This window comes from Notolepis coatsorum (genome assembly GCF_963971535.1).
Source record: "Notolepis coatsorum genome assembly, chromosome: 15".
In the NCBI taxonomy this organism is placed as follows: domain Eukaryota; kingdom Metazoa; phylum Chordata; class Actinopteri; order Aulopiformes; family Paralepididae; genus Notolepis; species Notolepis coatsorum.
Window position 1 is genome coordinate 20,748,903 of NC_140179.1, and position 20,886 is coordinate 20,769,788.

The following is a 20,886-nucleotide window of genomic DNA, read 5'->3' on the forward strand; positions in this document are numbered from 1 at the left end:
CAATAGACAGCCTATTTCCGCGCGACCTGGGCGCTGGGCGGCGGAAAATGAAAGGCGCATTACTGCATGCCACTACGGTAAATTTTTGCACTGCTTGCTTGGCATAAAGCTACACGCATCCTGGCCGTAGCTCTGCTCGAGGCTACTCGAGTATAGGTCCAGGTGCAGCTCCGGAGAATTCTGGCCGTAGCTGGAGGCTACTAGAGTACACACAGACAGTGGAGCTTGTTGCGTGGTGGCGATGTCTCGCAGATAATACCAGTACAAGTCTAATTATATAATATATATATTTTATAAAAAAAAAATATATATATAAAATAAAAATTTTTTTTTATCAAAAACGATGATACCGTGATATATACCGTTACCGTCTATGCTTCAAATTATACCGTGATATAAATTTTAGACCATACCGTCCACCCCTAGTGTGTGTGTGTGTGTGTGTGCGTGTGTGTGTGTGTGTGTGTGTGTGTGTGTGTGTGTGTGTGTGTGTGTGCGTGTGTGTGTGTGTGTGTGCGTGTGTGTGTGTGTGCGTTAGGGCTGCACGATTTTGGAAATAATCTAATTGCGATTTCTCTGACAGATATTGCAATTGCGATAAAATTTGCGATTATGATTTAAAAAAAGAAAAAAAATGTAAGCAGCCCCACAAAGGTTTATTGTAAAATGCGGCTTGCATCTGGCCTACGCGGTGGGTCTTTTCAGGACACCGAGCCTGAAAATGTTTCTTTTTACCTGGGAATCGATACCGGTACCCAACGGTACCTTTTTTTCTGTACTTTACTCTCCCTCTCTGAAGTCTAAACTTCACAACACACAATCTAAAACCCCTTACCTCCCTCTCCCAAACCGTTCCTACAACAATAATTTTTATGTTGCATGATCATGTATATTTATTTTGTATTATAATTTCTTTTATGTTTAAATATCAACATTACTATCAAACTCCTCTGATGTCAGACCAGATATGAGACGCGTGCACACACACACACACACACACATGGGGCGAAATTAAAGCCCGCCGCCCGCTAGGGGCGCTCAGTTTTTACCTTTGGCGCTTGCCACTGAGAGCCCTGCCCGCCGTGTGGCGTGTAGACCAGGGGCGGGGCTAGGGGGTGGCTACTTGGGCTCAAGCCCCGAATGTTTTCTGAAAAGCCCAGAATATTTTTTTTTTTGACAATTCATCATTGTGAAAATATGTTTGCACCAGATTTAGCAGAAGCTAACTTCCATCTGTAGTCTATCCAGCTGCTAACTGTATTTTAGTGAGTTAAGTCTTGGTGTTATGGTAGACTCAGACCTAAGCTTTAAATCACAATCAACAAGTTGACAAAAACATAATTCTTTCACCTTAGAAACATAGCTAAAGTACAGCCATTTATAAATCAAAAGGACGCTGAAAACCAGATCCATGCCTTTATCTCAAGCCCACTCGACTACTGTAATGCACTCCTTACCGGTAGGGATGGGTACCTTTCACATTTGAACCGATACCGGTACCGGTACCTGTGAATCGATACCGGTACCCAACGGTACCTTTTTTCGGTACTTTAGTCTCAAGAAATTTAATTTACCTACATCAGTCGTAAAAAAAAAATCAATCCTAAATCCGCCTCTGGTGTAGACGTGTAGTTCATAACGATACTCTTATTTTGAAAATCTGTGCGGGTCTCATTTCCGGCCCAAGCGCAACTAGAGTCATAATATCGATGGCTCCGGCAGTTAGCAGCATTCGGTTCATATGATATTCTTATTTTGAAAAAAACCGTGGCAACGAGTCATATCCGCCCAGCCGGGCCAGCCCTGCAGCGTGATACTATTGGCTTCTGCTCATATCAACACAGAGCAGTCTGCTCTCGTCTAGATCGGACCTCCATGAGCTACCGTTACTGTTTAAACAATGACCCAGTCAACTATTCACTTTTAGTTTAATACATGACGAGGCATTGTCTAACGGTATCTAGCTGGCTAGCTACTGATAGCTGCTGATATCAACATGCTCCAGCAATAGTCGACTCGAGTGCATAATACCTCCGTTCCCTCGTTAGCTAGCTCACGTTAGCTAGCTCACGTTAGATCTATATGTCCCAGTAAACTAAATTGTCTTAACGTTATCTATTTTTTTATATAAAATATATATATATTTTTTTTTTATCAAAAAAATTTGGCAGGTAAGAAATATGCTTGGCGGGTAGATTCTTCCCATCTACCCGCCACTGGCCGGTGAGTCAAAAAGTTAATTTCGCTCCCTGCACACACACACACACACACACACACACACACACACACAGAGAGGAGGAGGTAGAGGCTGGTCGCAGGGCGGGGGGTGGAGAGAGAGAGGAGGTAGAGGCTGGTCGCAGGGCGGGGGGTGGAGAGAGAGAGGAGGTAGAGGCTGGTCGCAGGGCGGGGGGTGGAGAGAGAGAGGAGAGAGAGGCTGGTCGCAGGGCGGGGGGTGGAGAGAGAGGGGAGGTAGAGGCTGGTCGCAGGGCGGGGGGTGGAGAGAGAGAGGAGGTAGAGGCTGGTCGCAGGGCAGGGGGTGGAGAGAGAGAGGAGGTAGAGGCTGGTCGCAGGGCGGGGGGTGGAGAGAGAGAGGAGGTAGAGGCTGGTCGCAGGGCGGGGGGTGGAGAGAGAGAGGAGGTAGAGGCTGGTCGCAGGTCGGGGGGTGGAGAGAGAGAGGAGGTAGAGGCTGGTCGCAGGGCAGGGGGTGGAGAGAGAGAGGAGGTAGAGGCTGGTCGCAGGGCAGGGGGTGGAGAGAGAGAGGAGGTAGAGGCTGGTCGCAGGGCGGGGGGTGGAGAGAGAGGCTGGTCGCAGGGCGGGGGGTGGAGAGAGAGGCTGGTCGCAGGGCAGGGGGTGGAGAGAGAGAGGAGGTAGAGGCTGGTCGCAGGGCGGGGGGTGGAGAGAGAGAGGAGGTAGAGGCTGGTCGCAGGGCAGGGGGTGGAGAGAGAGAGGAGGTAGAGGCTGGTCGCAGGGCGGGGGGTGGAGAGAGAGAGGAGGTAGAGATGCTGGTTGCAGGGCGGGGGGTGGAGAGAGAGAGGAGGTAGAGGCTGGTCGCAGGGCGGGGGGTGGAGAGAGAGAGAGGAGGTAGAGGCTGGTCGCAGGGCAGGGGGTGGAGAGAGAGAGGAGGTAGAGGCTGGTCGCAGGGCAGGGGGTGGAGAGAGAGAGGAGGTAGAGGCTGGTCGCAGGGCGGGGGGTGGAGAGAGAGAGGAGAGAGAGGCTGGTTGCAGGGCAGGGGGTGGAGAGAGAGAGGAGGTAGAGGCTGGTCGCAGGGCAGGGGGTGGAGAGAGAGAGGAGGTAGAGGCTGGTCGCAGGGCGGGGGGTGGAGAGAGAGAGGAGGTAGAGGCTGGTCGCAGGGCGGGGGGTGGAGAGAGAGAGGAGGTAGAGGCTGGTCGCAGGGCAGGGGGTGGAGAGAGAGAGGAGGTAGAGGCTGGTCGCAGGGCGGGGGGTGGAGAGAGAGAGGAGGTAGAGGCTGGTCGCAGGGCGGGGGGTGGAGAGAGAGAGGAGGTAGAGGCTGGTCGCAGGGCAGAGGGTGGAGAGAGTGACGGGACGTCCTGGCTCGTGTCTGACAGAGGGCCAGGCCCACACATGGCCCACCAGCTGTTGATACAACAGCGCTGTCTGTCTTATGTCATCTCCTGGCAGCTCTGACTTCCTTGTTTCCCACCTTGTCTCTCTGTCTCTGTCTCTGTCTCTCTCTCTCTCTCTCTCTCTCTCTCTCTCTCTCTCTCTCTCTCTCTCTCTCTCTCTCTCTCTCTCTCTCTCTCTCTTGCTGTTCCACCCTCTATTCCTGCTCTCTCTCTCTCTCTCCCTCTTGCTGTTCCCACCCTCTATTCCCTCTCTCTCTCTCTCTCTCTCTCTCTCTCTCTCTCTCTCTCTCTCTCTCTCTCTCTCTCTCTCTCTCTCTCTCATAACCTTCCCCTCACGTCTCCTGTACCTCCTCTTCCTCTCCTCCTGTGCCTCCTCCTCTTCCTCTCCTCCTGTCCCTCCTCTTCCTCCTGTCCCTCCTCTTCCTCTCCTCCTGTGTGTCCCCCTCCTCTCTCTCCCTGCCTCATCCCTTTCTTCTTGTTCACTCACTGGTGCTCTCTCTCTCTCTCTCTCTCTCTCTCTCTCTCTCTCTCTCTCTCTCTCTCTCTCTCTGTTGACTCTCTACTCTATTCACGTAGACTTGGCCACACTTGCACACATGCGTGGGTGTGTGTGTGTGTATATGTGGTATGTATGTGGTGTGTGTGTGTGTCTGCATGCGCCCATATGTGTTTGGGGAAAGAGGGTTACTAGAAGTGAGATCAAAGGGGGAGGGGCCACTCACTGTCGTTTTGTCTCGTCTGATTGGCCGGAGTGTGTCCTCCCTCCGTACTTTAAAAGCCTCCCGTCTCACCTGTGTTGCTAAAAAGCTGCCTCTCTCGTCTCTCGTCCCCGTCTGTCCTCCCCCCCCCCTCCCCACCGGTCATTTTTTTCGGTTGCAAAAAAAAAGACTCGCTAAAACAAGAACTCAAACCCTGGGACGTTTGATCCGGTGAGTCGGTGAGTGAGTCTGCTCTGCTTCATGGTGTCTGTGTGGCCTCTCTCCTCTCTCTCTCTCTCTCTCTCTCTCTCTCTCTCTCTCTCTCTCTTCTGCTCGTAAACCGCCCGCCCGCCGGCAGGATGTGTTTGAGGAGCAGTGTCTGCCTGCGTTGCCTCTCGCAGGAGTAATTCCTCTCTGCTCTCAGGTGCTTGGCTGATGTAAGAGTTTGTGTCTGGGTGTGAGATGTCGCTCGTGGCTCTTCTGGTGAGTCGGGCGTTGGGTGGCGGACACACTCTCTGAGCTTGTTCCTCCTTGAATAGTGCACTGTATCCGATACAAAGGTTTTCTTGTTTTGTTTATTAATGCATTACAGACATCAAGTGCACATTGATCTTCTGAATAGCAAAGATCACAGCGAGGGACAGCTGTGAAAGCTGCATTCTGTTGTAGTTCTAGTGTATGTTGCATATCATGGTAATACCACGTGCATGGAGTTTTTGAAACGGATATGAACGTTGAAACTAGAATCAACTGGACAATAGATTGAGATTCTCCTCCAGTACCTACCGGCTTGCTTTTGGTCGCTTTATTTACTTGCATTTATTTTTGTCTCTTTACTCTTTACTTGAAAACTCTTAACACACACTGGCAATGTCAAAATAATCCACATGTTCAACACTACATGCTCAATATACATTATATCACCTGTGTCAGATTTATGAAAATGTTCTGGATATAAGAACAGTCTTGTAAAAGAGTTTCCACGTCAGACCTCAGCAGCCAGAGAAAGATCCACACATGCTAAGAAAGATGGTCGAAATGGTACAAGCTCTGAAGAAGACACATACAAGCCACGACACCAGCCTGCCGTGAAGGAATCATGTCAAGCGTTAACCTGCTGTAGTGTGGCAGTGAAAGGGTTAACCTGCTGTTGTGTGGCAGTGAAAGGGTTAACCGTCTGTGTATTGTTGCAGTGAAAGGGTTAACCGTCGGTAGTGTGATAGTAAAGGGCTAACCGTCTGTAGTGTGGCAGTGAAAGGGTTAACCTGCTGTTGTGTGGCAGTGAAAGGGTTAACCTTCTGTGTATTGTCTCAGTGAAAGGGTTAACCATCGGTAGTGTGATAGTAAAGGGTTAACCGGCTGTAGTGTGGCAGTGAAAGGGTTAACCTGCTGTTGTGTGGCAGTGAAAGGGTTAACCGTCTGTGTATTGTCGCAGTGAAAGGGTTAACCGTCGGTAGTGTGATAGTAAAGGGTTAACCGTCTGTAGTGTGGCAGTGAAAGGGTTAACCTGCTGTTGTGTGGCAGTGAAAGGGTTAACCTTCTGTGTATTGTCTCAGTGAAAGGGTTAACCGTCAGTAGTGTGATAGTAAAGGGTTAACCGTCTGTAGTGTGGCAGTGAAAGGGTTAACCTGCTGTTGTGTGGCAGTGAAAGGGTTAACCTTCTGTGTATTGTCACAGTGAAAGGGTTAACCGTCGGTAGTGTGATAGTAAAGGGTTAACCGTCTGTAGTGTGGCAGTGAAAGGGTTAACCTGCTGTTGTGTGGCAGTGAAAGGGTTAACCTTCTGTGTATTGTCTCAGTGAAAGGGTTAACCGTCGGTAGTGTGATAGTAAAGGGTTAACCGTCTGTAGTGTGGCAGTGAAAGGGTTAACCTGCTGTTGTGTGGCAGTGAAAGGGTTAACGTCTGTGTATTGTCTCAGTGAAACTTAAAGGGTTAACCGTCGGTAGTGTGATAGTAAAGGGTTAACCGTCTGTAGTGTGGCAGTGAAAGGGTTAACCTGCTGTTGTGTGGCAGTGAAAGGGTTAACCTGCTGTTGTGTGGCAGTGAAAGGGTTAACCTTCTGTGTATTGTCACAGTGAAAGGGTTAACCGTCGGTAGTGCGGCAGTGACAGGGTTAACCCGCGGTAGTGCGGCAGTGACAGGGTTAATGGAACTTCTCTCCGCTGTGGAAACTCGCCCTACTGTAGGCCTCCCACTGACAGGCAGTTGATTATGTGCTGCTCTGTTTATTTACGTTTGGATGGCGACCGCCACACGTAGGCACCAACAATGGTGGGCTTTCGCGGTGGCGGAGCGTGTAGCCATGTAGCCATCCAAATGTATTTATATTGTTTTAATATATATCAACTTCCAACTTTCATTTGACATTTTGTTGGTGGTGGTGGATGAGCAGGTTGAACAGGTTAAAGGCATGAAGAAGGCTCTCTCTCTCAATGTCTCTCTCTCTCTCTCTCTCTCTCTCTCTCTCTCTCTCTCTCTCTCTGTATCTCTCACTCACTCACTGTCTCTCACTCTCTCTCTCTCTCTCTCTCTTTTTCTCTTTCTCTCTCTCACACTCTCACACTCTCTCTCTCACTCACTGTCTCTCACTCTCACTCTCTCTCATTCTCTCTCACATACACTCTCACTCACTGTCTCTCTCTCACTCTCTCTCACTCACTGTCTCTCACTCTCTCTCACATACACTCTCTCTCACTCACTGTCTCTCTCTCTCTCTCACACTCTCTCTCTCACTCACTCACTCTCTCTGTATCTCTCACACACTCTCTCACTCTCTCTCACTGTCTTCTCTCTCTCTCACTCACTGCCTCTCTCTCTCACACTCACTCACTGTATCGCTCTCACACACTTTCTCTCACTCACTCACTGTCTCTCACTCTCTCTGTATCTCTCACACATGCTCTCACTTACTGCCTCTCTCTCTCTCACTCACCATCTCTCTCTCTCACTCTCTCACTCACCATCTCTCTCTCTCACTCTCTCACTCACCATCTCTCTCACTCTCTCTCTCACACTCTCTCTCTCACTCACTGTCTCTCTCTCTCTCACACTCACTCTCTCTCTCTCACTCACTGTCTCTCACTCTCTCTGTATCTCTCACACACTCTCATTCTCTCTCTCACTGTCTTCTCTCTCTCACTCACTGCCTCTCTCTCTCACTCACCATCTCTCTCACTCTCTCTCTCTCTGTCTCTCTCTCTCTATCTCTCTCTCTCTCTCTCTCTCTCTCTCTCTCTCTCTCTCTTCCACTAGAGCAGTGGTTCTCAACCTTTTTACACCAAATACCACCTGAGAACGTAGCTGGCTCTCCAAGTACCACCATATGACAGACGTTAAAATACAGTCTATTCAGCTATGCACAGTTCACGCAGGAGGCAAATGTATTCCTAATAACATTATTTATTGTTAACTTTTGTCAGACACAGCCACAATGTACAAAGGGGTAGCACTAGAACTAGCAAACTCTTCCACACAATTCTCATACAATGCAAGAGGCATTAAGAACATAATAACTAACATTCTCACATAGCAAGTGAGAAAATTAAGAACAACTGTTTTTCCGCAAATGTACTTAATTCAAACACACACTTTTTCACGTAATCCTCGACCGCAAGTACAACATCTGTACCACATGACATAACTTTGACCCAGAAATCAAGAGAGTCAGTGAAAACGTAACTTTTGAACGGCAAGGTAAGATATATTTTAGTTTGTCTATAAAAGACCATGTGCTAGTAGTGATGGACCCAGTAGTGGGGGCAGTAAGGAAGAAGATACAAATATACTAGGGATGTTCGATATTGGCTTTTTTACCGATATCCGATATAGTCCAACGCTTAATTTCCGATACCGATATCAACCGATACCAATATATGCAGGGTTTCCCCCCCAAAAAACGAATAATTTCAGGTAATTAACATTACATATCTCTTGTTGTGGAATTAACACAACATTATGCATACTTTTGACAATAAATAAAATCAGAATTTGTTCTTACTTGCCTGGGTAAATAAAGGTTAAATAAATATAAAAAATAAAAATATTACATTTTTCTTTTTTTGAAAACAGATACCGATAATTTCCGATATCACATTTTAATGCCAATATCGGTAGGCCGATAATATCGGACATCACTAAAATATACACATTATAATACACAATTTGAAAAGTAATGTCATGATCTACCAGAATAAATTATCAAATATAGTTTAAAAAGTCAAATGAAGGTGTCTTTTATAAACGTTTTCATTCTACTGGATGAAGCTCAACTTCATCATGGCTGCTTGCCAGTTCTCTCTCTCGCTCTCTCTCACACACACACACACACATACACACGCACGCACGCACGCTGGGGGTCCCCCACCAGGATTTGTTTAGTTACAAAGACTTAATTTCCTGCATTCTGGTGCAGGAATTTTTGAAATGTTACCCTTTAAATGCCAGTGTTTGTGATGGGCATCACAAATTATTGTAAAAAAAATTAAACACAAAAAGGTAAATATCTTCAATATATCAAATGCAAAGTGGATTTTTCTGGAGGGTATTATTACAGCCTAGCATAATGTTGATTAGCAACTAAACTGATTTCAATGGATTTCTAGTTTTTTTGTAATGTCAGATTGAAAAAAATATATATAATAAGAAATACTCACTCTTACCATTAGGGAACTAAATTGTCCTCTTCAAAAACGCCATAAAAATATTTTATGCTGACATTTTTTTCCACTTTTTCTTTCATAAATCTTTTATTAAACGTCAGCCCATGATCATAACCACTACATATTCAATACATTTTTGAATTGTAACCCTTTAAATGCCAGTTTGTGTGATGGCATCACAAATTATTGTTAAAAAAAACACAAAAAGTGAAATATTTTCAATATATCAAATCATGCAAAGTAAATTTTTCTGGGGGGGATTATTACAGGCGTATGTGTCAATGATTAGCAACAACACTGATTTTGATGGATTTTTTGTTTTTTGTAATGTCAGATTTAACAACAACTCTTTTCAGAAATGTGGGAGTATTTAATTTTGTATCTGACATTACAAGAAAAATAAAAATCTAAAAATAAAAATGGTTATGATCAGGGCTGAAGTTGAATAAAAGATTTATGACTGTTTAGACTGCATTACTCTCTGTCACAGTGATCTCCTGGTTGTTCCCCAATTCGCGCCGCCGCAACTAGAAACACTGGCCTGGCCTGCTTCTAAGTTCAGTGGCATGACTGCGGACAAAAAATTTAAAAAAAACTATAATATACTGTATATATATTTTCTTTTCAAGTACCACCAGCAGGGGGCCCAAGTACCACCGGTGGTACGCGTACCACAGGTTGAGAACCACTGCACTAGAGGAGGTTCTCATTGGGAGTTCGTCAGATACCTTTGACATTGTTTGCAGGCTTTGTGTCTCAAGGCCGTGGTTTCAAAGTGCAGCTCCTGTTTCCCAACAGGGTTGCAAAATGGAAAGCGTTGAGTGTTGAGTGTTGGTGCATGCGGTGTTGACTGTAAACACTGTCAGTACATCCAGGCTCCTCCTCTTCCTGCTGTAAACACTGTCAGTACATCCAGGCTCCTCCTCTTCCTGCCGTACACACTGTCAGTACATCCAGGCTCCTCCTCTTCCTGCTGTAAACACTGTCATCACATCGAGGCTCCTCCTCTTCCTGCTGTCAGTACATCGAGGCTCCTCCTCTTCCTGCTGTAAACACTGTCAGTACATCCAGGCTCCTCCTCTTCCTGCTGTAAACACTGTCAGTGCATCAAGGCTCCTCCTCTTCCTGCTGTAAACACTGTCAGTACATCGAGGCTCCTCCTCTTCCTGCTGTAAACACTGTCAGTACATCGAGGCTTCTCCTCTTCCTGCAGGGGGTGTGACTGTAAACAGCCCCCAAACGTTCGAAAGTTCGGACCTTCGTTTGTTATGTTGGCGTTCGAATTCTAAATCAACATTCGAATTTAAAAATGTTTATAAAAAAATATATATATGGGCGGCTACGTGGCGTAGTGGGCAAGGCGCTCACCACGAAATGCTGGAGACGCTGGGCTCGTCAGTTCGAGCCCAGCGCTCCACATTTGCTTTCAGTTTAGCTGGTCATCCGTACTAATACACATTGGCCGTATTAGGGGGTGGGAAACTGATGGGTGGGGATCGGACGTTGTGGACAGCGACTCCTACAGGTCGGTTGGTGCGCCTGCGCAGTAGAATCAGGAAGTGTCGGGGGCAGCGTGAGCCTCCCACGCGTTACTCCTCGCCACTGAGAGATCGAGCTGCGCAGGTGAAAAGATGCGACTGCTGTTACCTCAAGTACCGGAGGGGACTTGTGCTATGTATGACTTAGTCCACATTGCAGCCGGCTTGTGGGAGGCAAGAAACAGCGTCCGTGACAGGGGAGGGTTGAATTGGATGATACGAAATTGGGATGGGAGAAAATATAGAAAAATGGGAGAAAAAGTGGATAAAAAAAAAAAAACACTTTAAGGACGAGTTTATACGTGTTACGGTGCCATGCGTTGTGGACCAGAGCCACGAGTTAACTCGTGGCGAGTTGTTATTGTTTTATTCCATATTTATAACGCTATTAACGTCCGCGATCGACATGCAGGACCTACCCACATATTTGATTTTCGAAACATGCAATACCGGCCAGATCCGCTTAGGGGCGCCATCGCTCCACTGCAGTATCATTGATGGGATTGAAAAAAAAATCTTTTCACTGTCTGTGGGCAGATCATATGAGCCTCGGTTCCAAACGAAGACCCTCCATCTTTGATCACGTTACCGAACGCATATTTCAGCCTGGAATAATGGGATTTATGATTAGCCAATGGACATATCGATCTACCAGATTCCGATGACTAATGACTAAATGCTGCCGGCGATCACATGGCCTGACGGTAGGATACTATTCCCCCAAATTACAGCTGGATTGGACATTGTTTTAAAACCTAACGTGATCGATCACTGACATTGGCTACCTGAACGCACACTGTATTGCTAATCAATAATACTAATCGGCGTTCCCCGCCGCCCCCATTTCATCCATAGATGTTCTGTAATAGTCCGGATGCTACGCAGTTTGTTTTATTTCATTCGTATATATACAGCATAAATGGCGTTTGATATAACGGCGCCAACGTTTAGCCTATTATCTAGCTCCCGGGAAAAAAGACGAGACGAAAAGTGCGATGAACCTTATATTCACGACGCTATAAAATGACAACCAACTGATGGATTTTTATTTTCTTTAAGCCATTATGAAGGCACGGTTTATGCACTCAAGTGACAATGAGAATGGACAGATAGCAATACTATAAATTATATATATAAACCTCTGTCCTCTGAGGCATAAATCGGCACAAGACTGTGGTCGCCAAAGTGTTAAAGGAAAACTCCAACATTTTGGGAAATTCGCTTATTTAACATCTTCCCTGGAGTTAGACAAGAAGATGCATACCTTTTTTGTCTCTGTGCGTGCATTTAGCTTAGGGAACAGTTGCTCTGTTAGCGTAGCTTAGCTTCATCACTGGAAGTGGGGGAGGGTTTGAGCCTGACATTCCCTACAGTGCCCTACAGTAACGAAATACACTCCAAATACAACTCCAAAACGTTCCTGTAAACATGTTGTGACCTATGTATTTACCACGTGGAGAAATTAAAAATAATTGAATTCGACAATTATGTTTTCTAAGCAGATATTCTCTGAACTATTTTTTGCCGAACGACTCCTCTCTGAGCGCAGTCAGTGATTTCTACGTGAAGCCGTGTTTGTTTACATTCTCATTCATTCAAAGGATCCGAACCGATTGAAGTTTATAGATACCATGACTTAAAATCCTCTTACCTTGACGATTAAAAGCCTCCCCAATTTAGAAAACAGTAATCCAATGGCTGGTATTGATATACTACTAACTACTGCACGCTAACGGAGCTAACCGTACACTCAAGCAGATAACGAGAGCAATGACTTCCTTTCTGGGGGGTTTAAAAATAAAAGAGCGACGTCTATAGCAGCGGAATACGTTTATTTTGTACATTATCTAACGTTAACACGAACCTAAACTAACTTTAGGTTAGTTGTAACGTTAGTTTAGGTTCGTGTTAACGTTAGATAATGTACAAAATAATTTGACACATTTGTCCAGATTTACTAGTGATGCTTTTATTTATCTATTATTTATTTATTTAACCTTTACTTAGATTAGATTCAAATGTATTGTCATCATACAGCACAAGTACAGTACAACAAAGAGAAGTTTGGCATCCAACCAGAGTGCAAATGTAACAGTAAAGTGCAACAGTAATATACAATGTACAGGTGATTAAACTGGGTATAAAATATATAAATCGGTTCTACTGAATAATCAGATGTATGTACAGAGTTGTAGTATTAATATGTACAGTGATACAGGTATAAAGATAGTATGGTAGTAAGTCTATAGATATAGTATTAATATGTACAGTGATACAGGTATAAAGACACTATGGTAGTAAGTCTATAGATATAGTATTAATATGTACAGTGATACAGGTATAAAGATACTATGGTAGTAAGTCTAGATATAGTATTAATATGTACAGTGATACAGGTATAAAGACACTATGGTAGTAAGTATATAGATATAGTATTAATATGTACAGTGATACAGGTATAAAGACACTATGGTAGTAAGTCATACTGGCCAGCAGCGTAACTAGTAAGAGTAGGTAAGGGATATATATGTACAGATATGTAAAAATAATTCTATGCAGGTATATACAGACAGATGTGGATAGATATATACGGTACGAATAAATACGTGTATATATGCGGTATATACAGCATTATTGTACATGCTATCATAACGAGTTATATGGGTTATATGCAGGTGTATAAGTAGGTATATAGAAGAATTATATGCAGGTATTATATGCAGGTATATTCAGACAGATATGGATATTGTGACGAGCCTGGTGTTGTTCAAGCTCGACACGGACTAAAACAAACTATTTCAATGTCCACACAAGCACAATTTCTATAAATGATATTTATTGTTTATCAGAAGAAGTCCAATGGGCAATAGTGTAATCCAAAAACAGTCCAGGGTCAAAACATGTATCAGGCTCTCGTACAAAAGAAAGGATTGTTCAATACTCAGAGTAGTCGTCCGGTCCAGGGTCAGTACACAAGGGGGTTTCTCAGCCAGTCCAGGGTCCAGTACACAATGAACACCTTCTTGCCTTCACCTCTCCTCTCACTACCTCTCACCTCGCAAAACTGTCAACAACAATCTCTCTCTCTATACCTCCCTCATACCTCACCTCCTCTCAACTCAACTCTATCTGTCCTAGTGTATTATAGTGTGTGTGTCTGGGGTGTGTGCTGCCTGTTGTTTTTTGAAAAACTGGGCTTTTGAGGTGATGAAATCACTACACCTAGTCTAGTGGTCAGAGCTGTGTTTGTTCCCAAAAAGTTGTTTAACGTTTCCTTTCCCTTTGGGTTCCAGGTAGTCGCCCTTGGCTGAGGTTGAGAAGAAGCACGCCATTTCTTTGTGAACTTTGAACCCTAAACGCCCCCACCTCCTGCGTGCCACGATGCCGGGGGTTATGGACCGCATGGAGCTGAAGCCGGTCTCCACAGAGGGAGACGATGACAGCACCGACAGCCTGGACGACCGATTCACGGAACCCATCGACTCGGAAAAGGCCACCATCGACAGGTCAGCAGCAGATGTGTTGCAGCGTGTTTTTTTTTTTTTTATCTCTCTTTCTCCGATTTTTCTCTGTTTTCTCCCTGTCCCAATTTAGTCGTTGTGCCAATCCTCCCCTACCTGGTTGTTGTGCGCATGTTCTCCTACTGGTTGGTACAAGGGAACCCTGAAGTATCCGCACGCTTCCTCCGACACGTGCGGCGACAGCCAGTGGCTCTCTTCTCACCTGGCAGCGAGGGCTCTCATTGGTGAAGTGTAACGCGTGGGAGGTCACGCTGCCTTCATCAAGTCCTGCCTCCGCTGAGCAAGCGTCCAGACCTGACCTGTAGGCGTCGCTGTCCACAACGCCAGTTTCCCACCCACGGCTTCCCTCCCCCTAACCCAGCCAAACGAGTTAGTATAGCGATCAGCCCAAGCCGAGGCAATGCTGACTCTGGGAGTCGAGACCGCAGTATCTTGCATTGGTGATGAGCGCAATCTCCGCTACGCCACCTGACCGCTGTTGCAGCGTTTTAAAGGCACAATGAGCAAGTTGTTGCAGCCTTTTAAAGGCACAACAAGCAAGTTGTTGCAGCCTTTTAACCCTTTCACTACCGCACTACCAAATGGTTAACCCTTTCACTGTGACAATACAGAAGGTTAACCCTTTCACTACCACACGTCAAAGGGTTAACCCTTTCACAACCACACTACAGAAGGTTAACCCTTTCACTACGGTTAACCATCTGTAGTGGTAGTGAAAGGTTAACCGTCTGTAGTGTGGTAGTGAAAGGGTTAAAGGCACAACGAGCGCGTTGTAAAGCCGGCACGAGTGATTTGACACAGTATTATCAACTTGTTGATTCATAGCGCGTTATCGGTCGAGCGCAGGTCAATTGTGATAGCGTATGAATGCATGTTGTCTATTTTATTCTAAAACGTAATTATTGTACTGTAAATGAGAGCACTACTTTGATGCTCGTTTTATGTCTGCACTTTTATTTGTCAATTCTATGCTCATTTTATGCCTATGTCTATTTTTATGTCTGCACTTTATACCATGCTTTTATTCTGACAATGTTATGATCATTTCATGCCTATTTGCCTACATGTCTATTTTTATGTCTGCATTACATCTGGGCTGCCATTCTTGTATGAAAGGTGCTATACAAATAAAGTGTTTTACTATTATTATTATTATTATTATTTTATTATTATTATTATTATTATTATTATTATTATTATTATTATTATTATTATTGTATTATATTCAAACTATTAAACTTATTAAAGACTACTTTCACCTGGTTAGGGTTGAGGCGGGGTTTCCCCAACCTTGCGGTGGGTTGTACGTACCCTTGTTTGTAAATGGGGTCCTGGGGAGAAATTCCCTTAAATGGCCCTTCACTAGCAGAGGCCGCCACAACGTTTAGCCGTTTAGTGATCTGAGAGGGCTGGTGATGAGGATGAATGCAGGGGGGAGGGATGAAGGTGTAAGTCACCCATTAGGTCAGAGGGAGACTCTGTGTGGGGGTTCCACGCCCGAGGTAGTCTTTCTTGGAAAACACAGTGTAATACATATTTGTAATATGTATCATATGTTTTTTCCCTTTTGGATGTTTTTTTTGTGATAATAATTTTTTTAATTTAGGATAAACACAAAAACAACAGCCTTCATTATTTTAGAAAAGGAGTGATTGTACAGCATTTATTTTAGAAAAGGCGTGATTGTACAGCATTTCTGTCTCTTTTCACGCGTCATGCAAATTGAGACCATGTCCCGCATGATTAGTTGTCATCCGCAGTGCCAGTGTGAATCCCTGGACGTGTGAGTTGTTTTGGTGAGTTACTTTTGTTAGTCAAAAGTCAAAGTCAGCTTTATTGTCACCTCTCGTAATGTGCAAGACATACAGATATATTAAATTGCATTCCCGCCTTCCCACGGTGTATATAAAGAACAAGATCTAATATAAACATAAAGTAACATATAGTACACTATAAACATAAAGTAACATAGTACACTATAAAGTAACATATGGACAGTATACAGGACTATATACAATGTAGACAGTAGCTAAAAAAAGTTAATGTATGAGTGAATGTAAATAGAGGTAAACGAGAACTTAGTGAAACACTTTTAGCAGCAGTGGTACATAGTAAGTATGAATAATAAATAATGGCAGTAAAATACAATAATACAATAATGGCAGTAAAGTGGCAGTGAGATGATGGATATGGCAGTAAACTAATATGATGTACACTAAATAAACAAACTAATTAATGGCAGTAAAGTAAAGTGGCAGTGTGTGTCTGACACACACAGAGACACTTTACTTTGTGTGTCAGAGGGGGTTAGTCCAGAATCTGTGGGGGGCAGAGTAAGAGAGAGGGGGCAGAGCTGTGTGTGTGTGTGTGTGTGTGTGTGTGTGTGTGTGTGTGTGTGTGTGTGTGTGTGTGTGTGTGTGTGTGTGTGTGTGTGTGTGTGTGTGTGTGTGTGTGTGTGTGTGTGTGTGTGTGTGTGTGTGTGTGTGTGTGTGTGTGTGTGTGTGTGTGTGTGTGTGTGTGTGTGTGTGTGTGTGTGTGTGTGTGTGTGTGTGTGTGTGTGTGTGTGTGTGTGCGTGTGCGTGCGTGCGACGTGCGTGTGTGCGTGCGTGTGTGATAAGACTGCAAGTCCAGACCTATAATCATAAGTGATAGTAAGTCTGGGTGGTAATTTTATTTATTTTGAGTACTTAACACCCATTAGAGACAAAAGGGGAAAAAAATAAAATATGAATAAGGGCAAGACATATTAGGCTTGTGGTCATTATAATGAGGACAGTCGTGGATGAGCCTTGAAGGAGGCGACAGGGACAAAAAAAAGGGGAGGGGGCTGCACTGGGGGGGGGGGGGGGGGGGGGGTGTCCCACATTGTCCCTCACAAACATACCATTTGTCCCACATTTGGTTTATTGGGATCTGGTCACCCTAGTTGGCGGCGAAACACAAGATATTAAGTTTTTGGCACAGAAAGAGTTAAAACACTCGCTCCTATTCTGCTATGCATTCACGTCACGCTGCATTCACGTGTTGACTTCTCTGCTTCGGAACAATCCCAGTTGCGATACCATGTAAAGCAAAACACCCTATTAATTCAACATTCAATATATTTTCTTACTTTTGTATTGACTTGTCACCAGATTCCTGTTTTTGGGTTCCAGATGAGAGGTAGGAGCTGGACAACACAACGGTCCTATAGCCTGAAGTTTTATAGTCATACAGTCCAAAGTTTATAAAAATCCCACAAAAAATTTGTGAATGAATTATAACAGCGTGATTATCCAAAATGGCTGCCCCCTTCATAACATTGTGACGCTAGAGTCGGGACAAAGGTCAGAACCGAAAGTGGTCATTTGACGGAGCGCTTGTCAAATTACGCCCTGAGCTGACTGACGAGAGCAAAGCACAGGCGTAATAGGGGAAAAGAGATTTATCAAGTTAATTTGTATGTTACAAGAGACTTTTAAGTTTAAGTCAAGCACTTTCATATATGTTATGTTTAAGTTTAACCTGTTAACCTCTTCCACCCAGACCGCAAATGACATCACGTCATAAATCAACCTGTCTGACAAAAGTATTGTTTTATTTTTCAAACGTATTGAAGTATAAACATCATAACCGTCACAACAGCAGTTATAATGTATATTATCATCAATACGTTAGTTTACCAATAGGTTAAAATGTTATTAGATAGATTTTCGTTTTCGTTTTTCTATTGTTTTGGTCGCGAAAGTCGACCATTTTGGAAACATTTAACGTTGGGAATTGTAGTCTTTTTGACGCCATTTTGAAGAGGACATCGAGAGCTTTCGATGAGCGTTGGAATTTTTCCCAATGACACTTCCCAAAGGGCTATATGGGGCTTCACTTCTGTATGATTTTTTTTTATATCTCTTATTACTCGGGATAATAAACCACAAACCTTAACGTTATTGGCATATATGGGAGCGCAGTTAGTTTGTCTCCCCTATTTCTAGCATGTAGTAACAATCAGATTTGAAATTAGTTTAAAAATGGTGGCACCCTGGCAAAAATAAAAAAGCTACTGTACATACAGTAGATTTCATTATCTGTTCTTATGCACGCCTGGTGATACTAAATCCAAATTGAACTCGGGCATTTGAAATATAAGATCTGGCACAATCCATAAATGTGTGAATTGGCTATAATAAGGTAATTTATAAGCCTGCTATTCTATATTCTATAATAATATTTCAAATTGCATTGGTCCAGATGGGAGAATTCAGTACTGTATCTACAAAACCTTCTGTTTAATCATCTTCCCTTTATTCATTTCCTTAGATTTTTTGTAGACATGATCTCAAGAAGGTACTGACCAGTTTTTCATGTCTGGTCATTTTTAGCATGGTGTTATTCACTGTTCTCCTTTGTTTCATCACAATTTAAGCAAGCCTAGTAATAGACACAATATTTCTGACACTGGGAATACATTCACTGAGGTCCATAGATGTCCCTAGATACCAAGAATATGCAAATGGTCCTTGTAGAAGTGGAGCAATATTCCATTTACATAGGTATGTATTTTAGGCGGATTTTCAGAAAATAAGGCTCCGGGTTTAAGAGGTTAAGCTGTAGCCCTATTTTCAGAAATTTTGCCTAATGGTACATGCCTAAGTAAATGGAAGATTACTCCACTTCTACAAGGTCAATTTGCATGTTCTTGGTATCTAGGAACATCTAGGGACCTGGGGGTATGTATTCCCAGTGTCAGAAATATTGTGTCTGTTACTAGGCTTGAGTAAATTGTAATGAAATAAAGGAGAATATAAATTATGATTTCTTTTTGCATCTGTGCAGGTGAATAACACCATGTTACAATTGTGCTGGAACCGAGCTTGCTCCCTGAGCTCATTCAGCACCTTCTTGAGATCAAGGGTAAAGAAAATCTAAGCAAATGAATAAAGGGAAGATGATTAAACAGAAGGATTTGTAGATACAGTAATAAATTATAATCCATTGTAATTTAATTTTAATTTTAATTTGACCTTGACCTTGACCTTATTATGGCCAAATCATACATCTATGGATAGGGGAAAAGCTCCTCTTTCCAATGGCAGTGGCAAATCTGGATTTAGTCATTTCCTTGTGGTTTTACGATAAAAGAGATATAATTAGCATTTTTTTAATAAATTCGTATTTTCGGTAAATCTTAAAAACATTGGTAAAAATGAAGATATACACTTTGACTGCTGTTTTGATAGGGTTACGGTCTTTACTCTTGGCTACATTTGAAAAAGAAACACAACATTAACCTTTATACACTTTCAGTCATGGTCAATGTTTTTTACTGTTTTCCTGAAATGGTGCAAAAAAAAAAGAAAAACATTAACCTTGAGGACGATTCGCAACCCACCACTTTGCCGACCTCTAGCGGCTCGGGTGTGCATTTCTTTTAATACAATATATATATATATATATATATATATATATATATATATATATATATATAATTAAAGCCCTATTTGTTGCCTGTTGATTGCTGTTTCAGGCGTCAAAATCCGTTCAGCGGTTCTCGAGTTCAAGAATCAAGAGGTTTATTTGTCACATACATACCAGGGCATACAGTGAAATGCTGGTGGTCATGCCCGCATTGATTGTGCAAAATACAATAATAAAATAGGCATAGAAAAAAATAGAATAGGTAAGACACAAGATATGCATGGTAAAAAAGACATGCTAAGTTCCTGAGAAACTGGTTCCTATATACACTACTATACAATATACAATTTACAATTATTAGCTCCAAGCACACCTCAGAGACAACAATATCTTCAAGAAGTTCCAGTCTGGGTTCCGCTCTGCGCACAGTACAGAGACAGCCCTGGTCAGGGTCACCAACGACCTTCTGATGGCGGCGGATGCTGGAACCCCATCCATTCTGGTCCTTCTCGACCTATCGGCAGCCTTCGACACGGTGGATCATTCCATCCTACTGGACTGTCTCCATTCAAACGTCGGACTCCGCGACCTAGCCCTTGGCCTGTTCCAGTCCAGGTCCGGTCATCCACCATCACCACCATCTTCTTCTCCGGTCAGGACATTCCGCTCTCCACCCTTGTCACCAACTTGGGCGTGAAAATGGACCCCCACCTCACATACGAAACTCACATCAAACACCTCTGCAAGACCTCTTTCTTTCACCTCAGAAACATCACTAAACTCCGTTCCTCACTCACCCTGGCAGATTCTGAGAAACTCGTCCACGCCTTTGTTTCCTCCAGGCTGGACTATTGCAATGCACTCCTCATCGGATTCCTAGTAAAAGCATTCAAAAACTGCAAACCATCCAGAATAGCGCTGCTAGGATCCTGATGAGGGTGCACAAATATGATCACATCACCCACACCCTCAGATCACTTCACTGGCTCCCCGTGGAACACAGGATCGAGTACAAGGTCTCCCTCCTCACTCACCAGTGTGTACACGGTGGTGCCCCTGCCTACCTCAAGGAACTCCTCACCCCCCAGTCCTCCTCACGCTCCCTCCGCTCCGGCACAGCCTACCTCCTCAAAGCCCCCAGGACTAAGCTGCACACCATGGGCGATCGAGCCTTCTGCTCTGCCGCACCCAGACTGTGGAATGCTCTCCCCATCCACCTGAGAGCACCACAATCCGTCGAGGCTTTTAAAAGGGGCTTTTGCTTGAATTTTTCTTTTACTTTTATTTTTTACTTCTATTCATTTCAGTGTTGACCAGTTTATTAAAATTATTTAAAATGTTTATTAGCAACGCAGAGTTTTTTTTCAATGGTCGTATAAGGGATGGTGTATTCACTCGTCCAACCATGTTGGCGTGCATCACAGTCCCGAAAAAGGCTAGCAAATGACATATAAAACAAGCATAAACAAGATAGCAGCAAAGTAAGGCAAATC

The 20,886-nt window shown here is 43.8% G+C and overlaps 1 protein-coding gene across 5 annotated transcripts in view; it reads left to right on the forward strand.

The window, feature by feature from the left end:
• Nucleotides 1-20,886, forward strand: part of slc38a4 (solute carrier family 38 member 4) — a 145,236-nt gene that overhangs the window by 36,745 nt on the left and 87,605 nt on the right. For 2 of the 5 annotated variants that reach the window (XM_084331142.1, XM_084331146.1), the window contains exon 2: nucleotides 13,772-13,984. In XM_084331142.1, coding sequence (XP_084187268.1) covers nucleotides 13,860-13,984 — 125 coding nt within the window. In that variant the 5' untranslated portion in view covers nucleotides 13,772-13,859. Of the gene's footprint in view, nucleotides 1-4,438; nucleotides 4,522-4,654; nucleotides 4,766-13,771; nucleotides 13,985-20,886 lie in introns of those variants that run through there. The other 3 variants (XM_084331143.1, XM_084331144.1, XM_084331145.1) reach the window with 3 other exon arrangements.